The 18,436-nt window shown below is 39.7% G+C and overlaps 1 protein-coding gene across 1 annotated transcript in view; it reads right to left on the bottom strand.

Annotated features, from left to right (window-relative positions):
* fbxw7 (F-box and WD repeat domain containing 7) overlaps window positions 1–16,876 on the bottom strand; it is a 93,172-nt gene extending 76,296 nt beyond the window's left edge. The window contains exons 1-3 of the mRNA XM_053330835.1: window positions 16,432–16,876; window positions 4,326–4,574; window positions 3,592–4,131 (exon numbers count right to left, since the gene is read on the bottom strand). Coding sequence (XP_053186810.1) covers window positions 3,592–4,131; window positions 4,326–4,574; window positions 16,432–16,584 — 942 coding nt within the window. The 5' untranslated portion in view covers window positions 16,585–16,876. The remainder of the gene's footprint in view (window positions 1–3,591; window positions 4,132–4,325; window positions 4,575–16,431) is intronic.
* Between the last annotated feature and the right edge of the window lie 1,560 nt (window positions 16,877–18,436).

Below are 18,436 nucleotides of genomic sequence, written 5' to 3'. Positions count from 1 at the left end.
ATGGAGTAAAATAAAAGGTAATGTCACAGGTTTTGATTCTCAGTTGAATGTGCTACTCTAATTTGGTTTCTAATTCTATTAGAGACTAATGAATCACACAAAGGGCCCCATCTTGCGCACAGTGGATGGCGGGTGTGGCGCATGTGTCTTTCTTAGTTTCCCCCGGCGCAGTTGTCATTTTCTCGCCCTACGTCTACGTTGTTTAAGTAGCAAATGCACTTACACCAGTCTGTGCACCTATGGGCGTATTGGTCTCAAAATCAGGTGTGGTCAGGCACATTGGTGGCGTTGCTAGTCACTGGCGCATATGTTACTGTTATTTAAGGGGCACAGACACTGTGCTTGTTACTACACGGACACACAGCAGCACACAAACATGCGAAACACATTACAAATAAAAGGACCACAATGTGAATCTATATTATGATGTAGGCTACATCAACATATTAAAAATACATGTCATTACACACAGCCACTCACTGTTTATTAAATCAGCTGATGACACCAGGCTGCTGCACACCTCTACACTCATCAGACTGGTTGGTTATATGTCCATATTTTTCCTTTATATGAATTAAATGTGAGGTTAGCAGCTCATCAGCCAACTTTCTTTTCAGCAAAAGTAACTCATGTTATATTATTGAAACACATTGCTGGGTAAATGCGCTGTTATAATAGCAATCCGCCAAAGCTGCATATTAAAGGGAATGGGAGATGACACTCTGATTGGTTTACCACGCGTTACGCCCAAAACACGCCTATGATTAATGAGGGGACTTAAGTCCATCCCTTATAGACCATGCGCCTGGCGCAGTGACCATTTTTCTGCTGTTAAAATAGCAAAAGTAGATTTGGACTCGCCACAAAGGCACTTGCGCCACGCGCTTCATGCCATGCGCTATCGATCGTTAAAATGGGGCCCATAATGAGTATGCATGGTTAATGTAAGATATGTATATGTGTGTTTGTTGTTGTTGTTTTTCTTTTTTTCTTTTTTCATTTGTCTTTTTTCTCATTTTGTGCCTCTGTCACTTTCTGGTATGAACTCTTGGCTTGTTAATGTGCTTTAAATTCATATTTAGATAAAAATGTATTATTTGTTGGCAGTATTTTGCATTGTTTTAGCCCGCAGCAGTTTGAGGGGAGGTTTGGAGTCGGTGGGGTTCAGGGCATGATAATGATGTGATAAAACTCCTTTTTATGTCCTTTGTCTTATTATGATTAATACTTAATTCAAAATATTCCTTTAAAAGTCAAATGGACAAATGATGTGATTTTCTAAATTGCCCCTGGTCATTTTTCAGCTTTATGTCTTTTTGGCCGACATATACAATGTTATGATCGCTATCGCCTAAAAGCTAATATTTAGGGATATAAACCCTTTGATTTACTGGTTTTACAAACACACTTCACTATATGAACATCCTCCTTAAGATTTCAGAAAATGCCTTGGCAACTTTATTCCCTCTTTTAAAAACAGGAGACGTGAAGGCCATTTACACATTCTCAACAGACATGGATGTCATCAGTCAACGCTGAAACAAGACACCAACCCCAACACCGGCGCTGTGCTACATCAGAGCCTTTAAAAACCGAGCACATTACTTCTGCTGATGAGGAATGATCCGGCAATCTGTTACACACTTCCTCTGAACATCGGGCTCTGCTCCGTTTCAGGCTACCATTGTCACTCATCATGTCAGTGATCAATCACTGAGGCATGAACGTGCTTGAAGTTCTAACAGATCCTAAAACAGGCATCTGTACATTCTACACATGAATAAAGAATTCACGAGCAGGCTGCTGCTGTCTGCTGCGAGGCCGTTAAGCTATAATTATTTTGGACCATGTCACTGCTTAATCACAACGCAAATCAAACACAGAACTAAACAAACAGTCATGAAATACAAAAAGCAATAAGAGACCGGGCGAAACAAGATGTGAAGAAATACCATCCTTCTGATCCCTCCATCACTTGTTATTACACATCATTGCTGCTTCTCGCGCTGCGGCTGCTTTATTGACAGTGGTGATAAATGTTGCAATTCAGCATTTATCCAAAATCTCTACGTGTTTGCTTGTGCTGCCTTTTAGTGATGGCATGCAGACATTCAATGTTATGAGTTTTATATCATCTTCATCACTCAAAATAACTTTATATGTTCTGTATTTTATCTAACCTCTAAGTGACATCAACATATAGAAGAGAAATGCACCAGAGGCTGTTGCTGGAGTTGTGACAGTCCTGCCTTTAATAGCATTTACTTCTTTAAATTTTACTCTCTGTTGACTAATTTATTTGATAATAGAACAATCATTGCTTTTGCAAAATTACTGTTTACAGCTTTTCAAAGCTTTTTTGAAGCATTTCTGTGCCATAAATGAGTTGAATTGACTGAATATCTTTGGTTTTTGCACTGTTGGTTAAACAAAACAAAAAGACTTTCAAAGAATTACAGTTGGGTGGTCTTTTCTCAAATTTATAGACAACATTATTAATAAATTAAAACCAATATAAACCAGGAATATAACAGATACTGAAAATAATTGCTAGTTGCAGCCCAAGTTGGGTGATAAATTAAAGGAAAAATAAGCATTAAGTCTTTTAGTAAGGTCTTAGGGCACCACAAGCTGCCAGAACAGCTTCTATCCTCCTTGATTTACAGTAAGGTCAAAAGTCTGAGACCATTTTCGAATGGCGAAGTGGTCTTACACTTTTGCACCCCACTACAACTCTATGAACTCTACAACATAGGATGAGACATTATCTTCCAAAAATGTTCCATCATTTAGTGTTTTGATGATGAAGCTGTGGAGTGCTATTTAACAGTTCTGGAGATTGTGACGGCCGCAGCATATGATTGAACCATCCAGTGACCCTTTATGCCCTTTGAATGGAGGCATTGCCGTCCTGGAAAAAAACACTCACACCAGTGTAAAATGCTTTCAAATAGGATGATAAAGCAGAATGACTTTCTCCTGATTTGCAGTGACCTTCGCCCCTGAGAGAGTAAATTGCCCTCCACCTGCATTTTTCACCCATTTATTTAAGATTGAGCTTAAATGTGTCACCCATCTATACATGCCATATCATATAAATTAGTTTCAATATCCTAATCCTCAGTAATCCTAAAGATTACCGTCTATTAATGTTGCCCAGTATGACTCTACAGTGCAGTAACAAATTTATGCCAAAAGGTGGAGCTACTGTTTTAAACATAAACTTGCCGGTGCAATAACACAGTGAGGAGTTGTACAGCAGATAGATGCCTGTGGGCAAGATCCTCTGAAAACACTGTGTCTGCTGCAGAAGTATTATAAAAAAGTCAGTTCACCCAAAGGACACTAAAGTATAATTATATATAGAAATACTTGTGTTCTTTGCCCGAGTTTTAGGTTTCTGCCTCCCCAAAACTACAGCACAATTTATGTGAAAAGAATTTAGTTTTTAGAGCTCATAGCATTCAAAATAAAAATGACTACACAGCATCCTTGTTGCTGTGTCTGATCTGCAGAACTCAACATGAACATTTCACGTGGGGACTTCAGTAGAAACTGGAACCAATGAAAACAAAGATCAGCTGTGCTTACCTTCTTGTTGGAAGAGCTTTGGTGTGTACAACCCGAGTCCAGGTTGTTATTGGGGGTAGACACATTGTTCCTGAGAGAGGGAGACCGCAGCCCTTCCTCCCCTTCTCCTTCCTCCTCTTCTTCCTCCTCCCTCCCACTCTCTGCCGAATGTTCAAAGTCATCACTGTCTTGGTCCATCTCCTCCTCATCCTCCTCCTCCTCCTCTTCCTCCTCGCCCTCTTCCCTCTCCTCTTCCTCCCTCCCCTGCTCCTCCCCTCCCTCTGTCCTCTCCTCCGCCTCCTCCTCCTCTTGGTGGCTGCTGCTGTTGTTGTTTTCCTCCTCTTCCTCTTCCTCCTCGTCTTCTTCGCCCAGCGGCTGGCCTTGCAGTCGCCTCTGCTCTGCCCCCCACACCCATCGGGCTCCCTTCTCTCCTCCGTTCACTTCGTTTGGCGGGCCCTCTGCGTCCTCTTCTCCTTCCTCGTCTCCCCGGGGGCCGTTGCTGGCTCCTGACTCGCTGGGCGCCCATGGTTGTTCTCTCTCATCGTCAACCGATGCCTCAGGCTGCACAGAGACAGACAAAAACAATGAGACGTCTCTGAGGAATGATCTAGAGGAAAATTCAATCTGCTGCAGTTATACCTGCATAAAACTTCCTGCTTGGTTACAAGCTCTTTATCACATTTTAGACCTTTAATATATTTAATTTGCTCCTTTTCTCACTAGAATGCCCATTGTTCAGTGTGAGTTGGCGTTACCCTTTGCTGCAGCTGCTCGTCCTCCTCTACTACCCGGTTCATGTGCTCATCTTCATCACCCTCCTCTGCCGCCTGCTGGGGTGCCCGGGCCGTGGAGGAGGCGTTACCTCGCACTGCCGGACCCCCCGGCCCCCGACTCCGCCTGCTGCTGCTGCCCCCCGACAGCAGATCCTGGTTCATTTCCAAAAGCCAGCTTGCTACCTCCTGGACCTTCGCTAGGCTGTCTGAAGAGGGGAAGGGCTTGACATGCTGCAGGGAGACACAAAAAAAGAGAGAGGACACAGGCGATAAGAAAATGTTCATGATTTTCGCCGTCTGGTTTATTGGCAAATATCAAACAACTGCTGAAGAAGAGCGAGAATGAGACTGATTGGAAATCAATTTGTACACACAAATGCATGCTTAACTGTTTACTTCCACCCAAAACAAGAGTGTAAAGATCCCTTCTTCATATTCTATACTTGCTTCTGAATAATGGACAATAAACATTTGCTTTTGGAGCCACACTATTGCAGCTCAGCAGCAGACAAGAAAAAAAAAAGGTGGGAGTGATTATGTTTGGCTTCAGATCACACAGCATTGAATGCTCTGCCTCACATGAGGATGGATGGGCAGAATAGCCTTGAGAGCTACTTGTGTTCCAATGTACAACAAAAGCCAATAAACAAAGTACAATCTGTCAAATACTAAAGCAAAACATGGCTTAAATGTACCAAAAGCTGGTCCAACAATTGTCCTTTAGATCTGTGTAGCCTGAAAGCTTTGGAAAAATTAAGGACATCTGGTTTATCTTCTAAATCCACTGTGTTGCTATGCATTTACCAGAAATCAATTTATTGAACACACACATAGCTTCTGAGATGTATCAAAACATATGCAGAATTCAAGGATAAGCTCCAGAGCTTTTATATACAATGAGTCAGTTTCTCCCTCTGACACACAGTCAAAAGCAGCAATACAGATCTGTCTCCATCAAACCATCATCTGTGTTGGGCTGAAATTTCTTTCAGTCCATTTAACCTTACACCTGACTTCACATATGATGCTGTAGGGATTAAAGGGGGAGTTTGCATTTTTTTTGAATGCGGTTGTATGAAGTATTTGTCCAGAGTTGGCAATAGACTGTAGTCAGCAACCTGCCAGTTTGGAAGAGATAACGGTAGGGAAGCTAGGTGCTGGTGCAAAATATATTTTAGTCAGCTAAATAGAGGCTCACCTAAAAATCAGTTTAGCACTTTCTGACCCAGACAGCTGATATGCAGCATGTGTAGAAATATTGACATTCTATGTTAAGAAAATGTAAAGCTATGAAAATATTCTAAATATAGTCTACACTTATACTGATATTGATTTTTTTTGGCTAAAATATATTTTTCTGCTGGTCCCATTCACAGCTGTACATAGCTTCCACATCTGATTCTCCAAACTGGGGGTTACAGACTGCCATCTACTGCAGGTGATACACTAATTATGAATAACTACCTCAAATAAAACCTATTCAAAAAATGCTAATTGTCCCTTTAATACACATCATCTACGCATTAAACTCAGACATGATAGAAACTGATGTGAGGAGGAGGACAGAGTGAACATCAGACACGCTACACAACAAGAATAGACACCTATAAGAACCAGAGCTGCACTAATCACACTTTTTTTTCCTGTAGCTACACACAGTAATCCAATAACTTTACCTCAAAATGAACACTTAGATGAGGTTGAAACTTCTGTTCACATCATTTATGAACTGTGAGTGGAGATGCTCATACACCGTCTTTAGCCCTGTGCAAATTTTAACTATATTCTTGTAGAATTAATACAGAATTACAATGGAGCAATTTTACAACAATAACATCTGAGAAACCGTATTTAATGTGGATTGGGCATATAGCAGATGTTTTTTAAAGGGAGCTGTTTTGGAATATATTTATTAACTTTCTTGCTGAGAGTTTGAGTGAGGACTAATAACACTAATATCTGTAAACTCAATGTACATTCAACAGGTGTGTATCATTAACACTGGAAGCAGAGGACCTCTATCCAAAGGTAGAAGAAATCTGCTTACCAGCACATCTAAAGTTAAGTAAACAACATTTTAACAGTGTTTCCTACAGAATTTTAAGAGACTATGATGGCTGGACCTCAGTCTGACCCTCTAAGGGCATCCAGGGGCACATCTTTAAGTCAAATGCATCATTCTGGTGCACTCTAAGAGCAAAATAAAGAGGTAATATCTATAAGAATAAAATAAAATTGTGCTCTAAACATTTTGTGTTTTAGTAATTTAACTACTGGTTGTACAGGTATGAATGGTGATGACATACCCATAAAGCACGGGAAAGACATTTTTACCAGTTCATAAATGTTCCAAATAAACCATCAAAAAAAGACGAGTGCCAATATTTCTCTATTTCTACACAATATTTCTATTTCACCACCATGAAACTGTGGTGGCACAAATTAGACTATGGTGGACCGTCACATTCTATATAATGAATGGGAAACACTGAGAGTTCATGCTATGTTGGATGGATGGGGATGATGGGAAAGATTTCCATATTAAGGACTGACAAACTTCCTAACATCATCTGACAACCTCAGGAGGGTTGTATGATAACTGTGCTGGTTGTATGAGGGTTTCAAATACTGTGCATTTGCAAAATCACATTATATCCATTAAACTTGGGTTTCAACACACTTTGGCTGAAATGAGATGACCATGTTTTCTTGGTTTTCTGGCACTTTCACTTTATTAATTGATCAGATACAAATATATCATGGCTTTCAGGGAACAACATAGAGGCCATTAACAAGTCAGAACTTGATAGTTATGGTAACTCTGATATGACATGAACGCACCACTAATGTTGTATTTTGTTTGTTTAACACTTACAAAAACAGAAATGAAAACTGATCATTTGTTTTGAGCTTTTACCGTGAGATTGCTAGTTCAACCAGAGACCCCATGTGACTAATTCAGCCAAAGAACAGCACTTATTCTGGCAACTGTTCTGTTTTCACATTTCTGTTTTTGGTGGATGTTCAGGATTTTTTTTTTTAACCTTCAGACAGGGCAAGACAATCCATCCCCCCCCCCCCCCCCCCCCATTTCAAGCCGTAGTGCTAAACTAAGCTAATATACTACTGGCTAAAGGTTCATATTTAGTGTACAGTTGTGAGACAGATGCTGACCTTTTCATTCAACTCTGAGAAAGTAAATGAGCAAAATAACTAAATCAATGTTCAGTGTGTTTAGTGTAATAGTGTAACAAAGCTGTCAACTGCTGACTCAAGTCAAAGTGATTCTCTATTTCATTTTCTAAATTGGGTTTTACTCCAAAATATTAAATCAACTCTTATAAATTTTGAGTTGGCAAATAAAAAAACTAATGAGCCATTGTACTGGGAGCTGTGATTTATTACATTTAGTTTTATTCAATTAAGCCCTTAAAAAATGAACAATTACACCCTTTTATCATACAAATTCTTGATAGGTCTCCGTCCCATGCATGCCTCCCTACACAATCACAGGGTAATTTGCAAAGTCAAATGGTATTACAGTATTTTACAAAAGAGTATTTATCAGTATGTTCTGAGGCAGGCTTGTGATATGAAGCTACACATATAACTGACTCGACCCTTTCAGACATCTGGCAAAGCTACCAGACAGGAGACAAGATCTCAGTTACCAACGTCACTACCAATCATCATGGATTTAAAACAGCTGCAAAGCCATGAAAAACACGAGATTTCATTGAAATGACTTAATTCTTGCATCGATGGCCCCGTCACAGTCTGTTTATCTAGTCGCACAACTGAAAACGGAGAAAGATTGTAAAACGTGATTCATTTCTCCCAAAAGAAAATACTGGCACCAAAGATAATCCCTCTTTAAACAGATGGAAGTTTTACCAGCACTAGAACAAAAGATTTTATTTACACATGATAAGTTTCAGGCAAATTCAGCTTGTGGAGTACATGCATTGAATTTTCCAGTCAGGTTTCACTTTTTAAAGCACAAAGTATCTTTTGAAACTTCTGCTGCATTTGGCTCAAACACTCTAAACAAACTTTTCTAAACAAAGGCGCCCTCTTTTCACAGATACATTTTTGTATCAGAGCATCATATGTTCAGCTTTTCAGTTGAGTCAAAGCAGCACAATACGCACTACAATTCAGTGTTGTTAAAAAAAAAAAAAAAAAAGCAAAAGATGGATTTGCAAGTTTTTTTGGTACGCTCTAAATGGTTAAAATGGTTCTCTAAAATATAGAAATTCTGTGAAAATAAGACATGAAAATTGCTGTTTTTCTGCTGCTTCAGAGGTTTATCCACAATCCACTGGAAAAAGAATGAATACATATTAAATACATATGTAAATCATTCATATATAGAACCTTGTGCAAAATGTAATGTAATGTAATTAAATGTAATCAGCAGCTTCTGTGCAAAATAATCTGAATCAAACTGACATAATATTGTTGAAATCATTTTTCTTAAGATATCTCAGGCTGTTTATCTGTTTTGTAAATATTGTAGCTGGTATTTATAGGCTATCATGCAATGGTTTTACTGGTCTAGCCCACTTGAGATCAACGTGGGCTTTATGTGGCCCTTGAACTAAAATGAGTTTGACACCCCTGCTCAAAACTTCTCCTCTAAAATAGGAAAATTCTGTGAAAGAATAAGACGTGGACAATTATGAGTTCTCAAAAGAAATTTAACTTGATAAGCCTACACAAAAAATTGACTGTAATGACTCAACATTTAAGTGGCATAAAAGGCTTGGATAAATAAAAAGGTACAGTAAGTAGGAGGTGTGACTCGTGGCCTCGTCTGCTCCAGGAGGGAGGAAGCTGAGTAGGTAGCATGAAAAGCAGTTCTTCAGGCTTTCTGGTACCAAGGATTTTAACATGAGCAGCTGAAAGAAAAGATTCAAGCCATCTTTATTGAAATAAACAAATCACCATATGTTAGTGCTGTGTGACATGGACAAAATTTGATAATGGTAATTTTATATCCGAATAACGATATGTATATGCTCTTTGGGTTCTGTTTCCACTGTGTTCTCCGTCTCTGCCATATTGTGTACATCTATGCTCCCCTAGCACTGCCGTAAACCAGTCTTTGCAGGTGACTTAAAAATGCTACCGCAAAGTAGTAGCGTTGCTGCAGTTACATTAGCCTTCATTCATTGTTCATACAACATGAACCCACATGATACATTTGGATTATCCGACGGCCATTCCGACGTTGAGTTGTACTTTACAGTGCGTACCTAAACCACAACCGTAGTAACGTTAAGGTCGGTTAGCAGTGTTAGCCGCTAACGTTAATGTAGCAACAGTAACCCAAACGTTATAATTACGATATAAACAATAGAGGGTTATATCGTACAGTAGACGTTTTCATATCGCACTACGATATATATCATAATATCGCACAGCACTAGTGTATATTATCAGCAGCAATGAAGTACTATATTTTATAATTATAAGACTAAATTAAAGCCATGTCTCACATTCTGCAAGTCATAAAAAAGCATAAACTAAAGATCGCTTTACAGTGTGTCACAACATCATTATAGTAAATCACACATTTTATGTCCCATATATCTGTCTACTGTGATTTACACACATAAATTAGGGGGTGCTGTTGCATACATTTCTCAACAACACTAAAGATAAAATGATGTTTTCCAAAATGTTTTAATGTGAATAAAAGCAAGGGAGCACAGGAAAGATTTTTCAGCCTAACATTTCATTTTTATTTCTAGTTTTATGCTTTTGTTCTCTTGAGGACTTCTTACACAGTTCACTACTGGGCACATGAGGTCAAAGCTTTACTACTGGTCCTACGCTACATGAGAAGTTTATTTCTGTCTACTGGATCTTAAATAATCTTGGCTAATGTAGCTAAAAAGGTGCCAATGGGTTTTTCCGATGCCCACATGAAATCTCCAGCTTATCTGGTTTAATCTTTACTGTGATAAAGTTGACAAAGCTTTGCAGCCTTGCAGATCTAAATCTCCTCAATGCACTAAACAAGAGATTAGAAAATACTTTTAGTGGGCTCACATACTTAATGTGTCTCAGTGAAAACCCAACTGCTTTGACCTTGAGGAAAATATCACCGGCCCCTTTGTAAGAGCTTCTTCTCGCATTTGCTGTATAGTCCCAGCGCTGTGGTGGGAAGCATTAGACCTATCTCGGATTGCACGGCCCCCCTCGGGACTGCCAGTCCATTGCTGTGAGCTCAGAAGAGGAAGGACTATGAATAGCTGGAGTTGTCCCTGCCTTTTACTGGAAGGTTCCGTAATTAGTTTCCTAAACACGGCATGAAATTTGTTTTGTTGTTATTGTTGTTCAAACAATTGTTACCAGTGTAAACAGGAGGAGAGAGAGACTGACGTACAATAAAAATGTGGCACTGATGAAATGCAGAGAAATGAAACACAGTTCTTAATCATTGTAACAGTGTTCTTGATTTTAAAAATGGCAATTACAACTTAAAAACTATGTTGAGATCATTCAATATTTAACATGTATTGATAGAAACTGAATCAAATGGCCTGAGAAGAAAACAATAAAAGGAGTTACACAAGCATTTCTCTTTTTCAGGCTTATATAGAGGTTGAATTTGTATTTTGGAGCATCCACCACAAAGAATTATTATTCTCACACTAAGAATGAGGAATTGTGAATAAAACCAAATACAAATTGTCATTATGGCATTTAGTTTAACAACATAAATTTCATTCATCACTCTCTTTGTAGTCCGACAAAAGCAGCAAAGCTTTGGAAGCCGGGGAGGGCAGGTGTGAATCTGTGTCACAGGTAGCCGAGAGACTGAGAGCCTCTGAGAGCAAACACATAAAATTAGATCAAACATCAAGCTGCTTATCCCTCCAATTAATGGTTTTACAGATCAAGAAGGGGCATGCTCAGTTCAGAGTCAAACCACACCACTTAGCTCATCTTTTTACGAATACAACTTTTTAATTGAGCAACATGAGCCAAACTTTCTTTGGAGTGAATGTGAATCGCTCTTAGAGAGGTTCCCCTCAGCTCTACAGAGCATTTTAGCACTTTTCAGCTCATAGTTTTGGTTTCCCAGTCCACAAACTCCACTCTCAATCTTATTTCTAACCACAGCAAACAGCTGTTTTCCATTAAGAAAGCTTTGACCAACCCGCTGAACACTTCCTGTCCAGCACCAAACAAAGTAGGAGCCTCACTGGTGAACATAGTGCAGCATTAAGCCATTAGCAGCTAATGAAAGAGATACTTTTCTCACTGGTCAGGAGGTCAAATTAGAGTTAATATTAGACTTGCATTCATCCGCTGGTGTGCAACAAGACACATATTTGTTAACCATAACATTAGAAAGGTGCTAATATCTCAATATTGTGTTTAAAGCTTTATCCACAAAGAACAACGAATGAAGCTTTAACAAAAACTAAGTTTCACTTCCTACAAAGCTTCTGTGTCACTGAAATAAATTTAATTGGCTCAATTTTGAGCATCAGTTTGTGACACGCCAACTTAATCAGCATCTTTTTAATTGTACCTTTAAGCATATTATTTTAAATGCGTACTCGCCAAAAGATGTTCTGCTTTTCCTAAAATAATATTAAGATGTATAGACCAGCCTGGTAGTGTATGCCCGGCCGTCTGGCAGAGCAACATACGTGCAGGCAGCCCCTGGTGCAGCTGCTGATGGGGAAGGCAGGTTGGGATTTCTTCAGTGTGCTCTGCCAAGCTGGCACTTCACAAATAAAGCCACAGCTGTGGCACACACACAGACAGGATTTCAGCCTTGTGCACAGACTCAACACGGGGCACTTCAGCAAGAGCATGCTTCTCTTGGGTGGATCTGGACAGAGTTCCCTGCATGCTGTGATGGGTGGGCAACAGGTACAAATTAACTTTCAATGGACAGTATTAGACCGGCACAGGGTTTTTCCTGCTGACAGAATTTCAACTTCTAAGCCGTCTCGGTCAAAATCAGGGACCCCATGGGTCCTCAAAAAGTCTTGTAATTCAAGGTCCAAAGTATCGTTATTTTTAAGAGGGGAAGCACTGAATTGTGTTATGTACAAAAAACAATGACAATGGACGGGAAAGACCTCCCTCTGAACAAAATGAGGTATAGCACCCCATGGTTTTATAGAAATGTGATTGACAGATGTTCTAATCATAAATGATTGATCCAAAGTGTTATATGGAGGAAAATCACATGGAAACATTTAAAAATGCTCTCAGACTTATCCTTTCACTGTGATTGTAAGTTACTCTATGAAGATTTCAAGGAGCAAAAACATAAGTAGGCCTTTGTAAAGGAGGTGGTTACTGTTTGCACCTCTCCACTTGTCTGGCTGGTTGGTTCATATCTTATGTCTTATGTTAACTCATCATACCATTTAGACCTAAAGTGCCACTATATTGTCAACCATGTAGGCCTATAGGGATGTGTTTGCACTCTTATACTGTTTCAGCAGCTCTGTTCATATTCAGCCAATCCGTCTTATTATATTCATCGTACCATTTAATGCAGCATTTCCCCATACATTCATTTATTGGTGGCGGCCAGCCACAATGAAACTTTGCCAGCCACAAATTGATTTTCTATTTTTGGCGCTGCACACCCTACTCTCTGTCTCTCTCTTTCTGATAGACTCCCAAACAGGCGTGGATGCACCTGCACTGTGACTTGTTCGCCCCCGCGGCACCCTCTCTGAGCTTTTACCCTGCAGTCTTGTCACACCATCTACACTTGCACTATCTCCACTTAAAAACCAACACTTAAAGATCGATTGTGCGTCTACATCGCTTTTCAAAGCACCGACCGCAGACTGTTAAAAAAAAAAAAAAAAAAAAACCCGGTGCATTCAAGTGCAACTTGTAAACTCAAAAATCTATACTTGAATGGCCACAAAGGTTGTTTCGAACAGGGATCTTTTTCTTATTTTCCTCTGTAGACATACAAACATCTGTCATTCATTTCTTGTTCTTTCACTGCAGTATTTTTGATCAAGATATGGCAAAACAAAAAAACACTGATTCAAATCTTCAAAATTACATAAATCAAATTGTTAGCAGCAGCTGTTTCAGCTAACCCCAACGTATTCTTGTGTGAGTCTCTAGTTATCTGATGATTTTCCATGTTTCACTGCAGCATTTTTAATAATTAGATACTAAAATCATAATAATTTCCCATTAATTTCTACAAAGGCACATTTTACGACCACACAATCTTATCAAATTGTCATCAGCAAAACTCAAAATCTACCCACCTCCTCCCCGCCACCCCCGGTCAGTAACCACCACAAATAGAAACTGATTCTGTGGGAAACACTGTAATGTCATCTCAAACATAGTGAGAATAACAGTTGTATAACCCCCCCCCCCCCTCCCCCTCATCCCCCAAACCCAACAGATGTTATGTTGGCTATGATTAGACTTTTATAGTTTCAAGGGCAAGACCTACACTGGCATCACATTTTCAAATTAACTATCAGTATCAGAATATATTTATCTTATATACACACACTGTATATATAGCCTTAACGATGTACAACAACTGGGTGGCACCACGGCCAGAGGAAGGCAAACACACATGCACACAAATCATTTTAAAACCATGAGTTACCACCTCTACCTGATTTAGGGCCAAGAACAAAACCCTGCAGCAAGCATACCTGGCCGCCAGACCACACAGCTGGCATCGGTGCAGAACTAAACCTGAGCCGTGAGTCACTGAAACTGTGTTTATGAGCTACATTACAACAACTTTAGTGTTTTTCCAGACAGTGTAAGGCATTATTTAGACAGTTGCAGTGCTCCATCATTGCTGATTCAAACTAAACCTAAAGGCAGTATGAGATACAATCTAATCATGACTGTAATGTTTTGTGCCTGGAGTAAGCCATTTAAAACTGGCTGGAGAAAGTGATTTCTAGCGGTGTCCTGGAAAAGTTCTTTCAGTGTTTATTTTCCAACATCAAAATGTCTCATTCTGCACAATATATTGGTCATCTTTATCAAAAAAATGTTTGTCTATGTTGTGCTTTTTAAATTCTTAAATATAGTTTGCATTAAAGATGACAGCACTCGATAACCTTTATGATCATTTAGTTTGCCTGTCATAAACTGGCTGCCGGTAAGAGATTCTAGGAGATTGAGAAAGCACAGTTTTAAAAAGGTAACAAATCTTTTTCTCCCATCAGAAGAGTTTAGTCAGAAGTGTAATTAGTTGTGTGTGTGCCAAAAGCAAAATATTGCAAGCTTTTGAGAATGCACCACAGTGCAGAACATTAAAGCCTTTTAGATAATAAAGAATGGCGTCATGGTGTGTGAAGAATCTCATGTTATTTCAGTAACTGAGGTAAACAATATTGGCCTAGATAATGTTACTGATTTCATACTTGAAACTTGCTTATTTGTGAATCTGAATTTCAAAAAAGTGTGACATCTGAAAAAATAAAAAAATGTTTAAAAATGCAACTGCTTCAAATCATTCAAGTTAAGGGTTAATATGCTGAGATGAGATTCTTTGTTAAATGATGAATTGATCAAATTGAGATCCTAGGTGGGCTGAAGTGTGTTTTTCCTTGCTTTGAAAAAAGGGCAACAATCATTTCAAGGCTACTAGATATAGCTAAACCTTAGTGAGAATAAAAAGTAAGAAAAAAAAATTAGAGGAGTGAGCTGAACATCCCCAAATAGCAACGATAAATCACATCAATGTGACCTTAATAGAACAGTGGGAGAGTGTGGAGAAAATATTGGCTGTTCACAAAGCACATAGTAACAGATATAGATCCAGCAGTAGATGTAAACTGCAGCGAGCTCCACTTAAGCTTTCAAATATGAACTGTGGGACAACAGTGAAAAAAGAGCAAATACAAAACAGTGTCTCGCAGCTGAAGGACAAATCCTACTGTATCATAACTGCTTCCTTAGTCATTTCAACATGTGACACTAAAACTAATAAAGAGTAATGAGGGTTTTAAAAAGGGATGAATTTTCCAAGATCCCGACAGAGTCTAGTAATCCTATAAATACACCTAATGTTTGTTGAAACCTCTGTCTCCAGTTCAACATAGAGGCTATTAATCGATGAGTCTATTTAGAGCTGGTGCCCTGTGATGTCTCAGAGGAAGAAAGTGAAACCTCAAACCCGGAGCTGATTGACAGAGAGGTAACATTTCTCCACATTCACTCCACACTGAAGTATTTCATTTTGTGACAATACTTTAAGAGGAAAACAAAAAAAATCATAAACGACTTCTGTTCAGCATAAAAGTGACATTAAGGTTTTGTCTATAGCATCCTCTAAAACTGTCACTCATCTCTCTTTCATTGGAGTTGTTGCCATGCAACAGCCCAATAATACAACGTTTTCCTTCGTGGATTTCTATCATTACTTGTGAGAGCATAAATCTTCTTGGACACTAAGAGAATCAATCTTCTCTGCTGTGAAAATGGCCGGCAGCCAGACGGACTGTGGTAGGGACTTAAAATCCCAGTCAGTGCCAGCCAACTATTAAAACAATCGTGTGCATAACAAGCAGTGAAACAGGGGGGAACCCAAGACTCTACAGCCATGAGATTGAAGCCTGCGTTAAAGCAAAGTCATTCACACACACGGCCAAGTGCACACAAGCACTCAGACACACACAATCTTGTTTGGCTTTTATTTGTTCCATTAGAAAAGGCTTTTTCCACAAATGAGGAAGGGCAGCAATCACTGTAAACCGCAGGCAGTCTGAAGGCATCCATTTAAGTGACTCTGCCAGCTGAAAGCCAAGTCCACTGTTGTCAAGGCAGCAAGACAGCCATTAAATCACCTGGTTCCATTAAATAATCAATTACTACGCTGCTCTCCCTGGTAGCACAGTTATTATACCTGAGAAATGGTTTTGGACAACCAAAAAAGATAAACAAATACACTGTACTTCATTGCTTTCTGCAATATGCTGTCAGGCCCCACATGTTTTCCTGCATTGCACACGGGTGATAATAAGCAAATAGCATTACGCTATGTGCTCAGGAAGGCATGGAGACACAGATGTGACTGTGCCAGTGGACGCTGATGCACTGTTACCTTTGGTTGAGGAGGGCAGCCAGTTGCCAGCCGCTGCAGCTGTTCTGAAGTATGGCTGCAGGAGAGGAGATCTGAGCAGCAAGCTGTGCGGCCCAGTCTCTTCATCAGAGAAGAGATGATGCTGCAGCCACAGCCACACATCGACTTGCTCATTAGTAGCCTGGCTGTTCTGGGGTTAGAAGCTATGTGGAGAGGGAAATTAAAAAAAGGGGGGGTGGGGGGTCTACAAGCTGCAGTCACTTCTTGGTCAAATCCCCTCAGTTTTCCTTAAAGCTGATGCTTTTTCTGTGATGTATTCCACATGGTGCTGATCCACAGGTACTCCATCACTGAGATCAGGTTGGTGTTATCTACAGTCAAGGTAATACAGACGCCGACGCTCACCTTAATCCAAACTGAAGGCACTTGAGTTGAGAAGTACAGTTTTTCGGTCCATTTCCCTCGTGATTGCTTCCCACTTACTCCACTTCTATCTCTGAGCAGACACACACCTCCTGCTGTAGCTCCTCTCTCTTTTGCCAAACTCACTCCCATCCAATAAAAAAAAAAAAAAAAACACCTTCACCTGATATTGGAAATCACACACAGGCTGCAATGTGTGCCCCTACTCCCTTCTTCCTCCCACAATCTCCATCTGTTTCCTTCCACTCCCTCCACTGCCTTCGGCTGCTGTGCAGTGAGGATGCTATCCCCGTCAACGCTGCTGCCACCACCACTGTACACACACACCCCACCACCACCACTACCACCTCCAGCGGCAAACCACTCAGACTGAGCTCCTCCAACAATAAAAGTGCGTCCCTCATATGACATCCGAGCTTCTGCTTGTTCCGTTAATTGAGGAGGCAGTGGACAGATTATTAGAAGAAATCAGAGCCACTTTGCATGCACCAGAAGGAGTGATAAGCAGGATATAGTCAGGATGCAGTGGGGGAGGGGTCCAGGGTAAGCATTTAGGGAGACAATAACAGAGCAGACAGGATTATTATGGTAATAATCAGTCACTGCGGCCACGATGCTGCTGATGACTGCTGTAATAATAAAGGAAATAAAAAACTGTCACTTTAAAGGCTGAAAAAGCCTCACAATGAGACACTAAAAATATCAAAGCTGCAGTTACCAAGCTTTTATTTATATAGTAATTTACAGTTATTAAGTTTTCATTATACTATCTTGGTCTAACACAAGATATATGGTGCTTTAGTAAAATGTATGAGATTAGAGACGGTTCAAATATTTGCAGTGCAAAGTGCATTCGTTTTTATTCTCTTTCCTCTATTTCCCTTGTCCCAGCTTTAGTGAGACTGCACATTTAACATGTTTAAACAGATAAATCAGTGATGCTCAAGGACAAAACAACATGAAGCTGTAAGTTAGCAGAGCTGGTGAAGCCGGGAGGCCTTGGGAGGGAGGGGTAGAGAGGTGGAGAGGTGGAGATGTGGTGTTAATAGCAAGGAAAAGATAGGTTGACAAAAAACTGAGAATGGGTCCTTCTGTTCAGGGAGCAGCAGCAGCTTGCTATTAATAGCACACACACAACAACATTGATGACTCTTTGAAACCAGTGTCTCCTATCACCACCAATATGAAGGGAAATGGTCAATGATTGCTGCAAAAACTAACCATGACTGGCTACAAGAGGATGCTGACTTTTATAAAATAGTGTCACATAACAAGAATGTATTGATTGAGGATGTCGTAAAAACCTTTTTGCCAAGTAGATATTTAGGCTACAACCTGAAAATGATTCATGACAGAATTTAATTCACCCAGAAAGAATTTTGTGGCAATGATATTAAGTATTTATTGCAAAAATAATTATATACAAAGCAACAAAAGGCTAGCAAAGTTGTTAAAGATGCATCTGGCACATTCAAACTACAGCTGTACCCGACTCAATTTGGCACGTTATTTTTCACAGGCTACATGATCCAAATACTGGAGGTCCTGGATCAAAACTATTGATGTCATAAGCTCGAAGAATGAATGTGTAACTGGAAGAATG

Source organism: Scomber japonicus, chromosome 2, assembly GCF_027409825.1.
Source record: "Scomber japonicus isolate fScoJap1 chromosome 2, fScoJap1.pri, whole genome shotgun sequence".
NCBI classification, from domain to species: Eukaryota; Metazoa; Chordata; class Actinopteri; order Scombriformes; family Scombridae; genus Scomber; species Scomber japonicus.
Note: the sequence above shows the minus strand (reverse complement) of the source record. Positions and strands in the feature narration are given on the sequence as shown.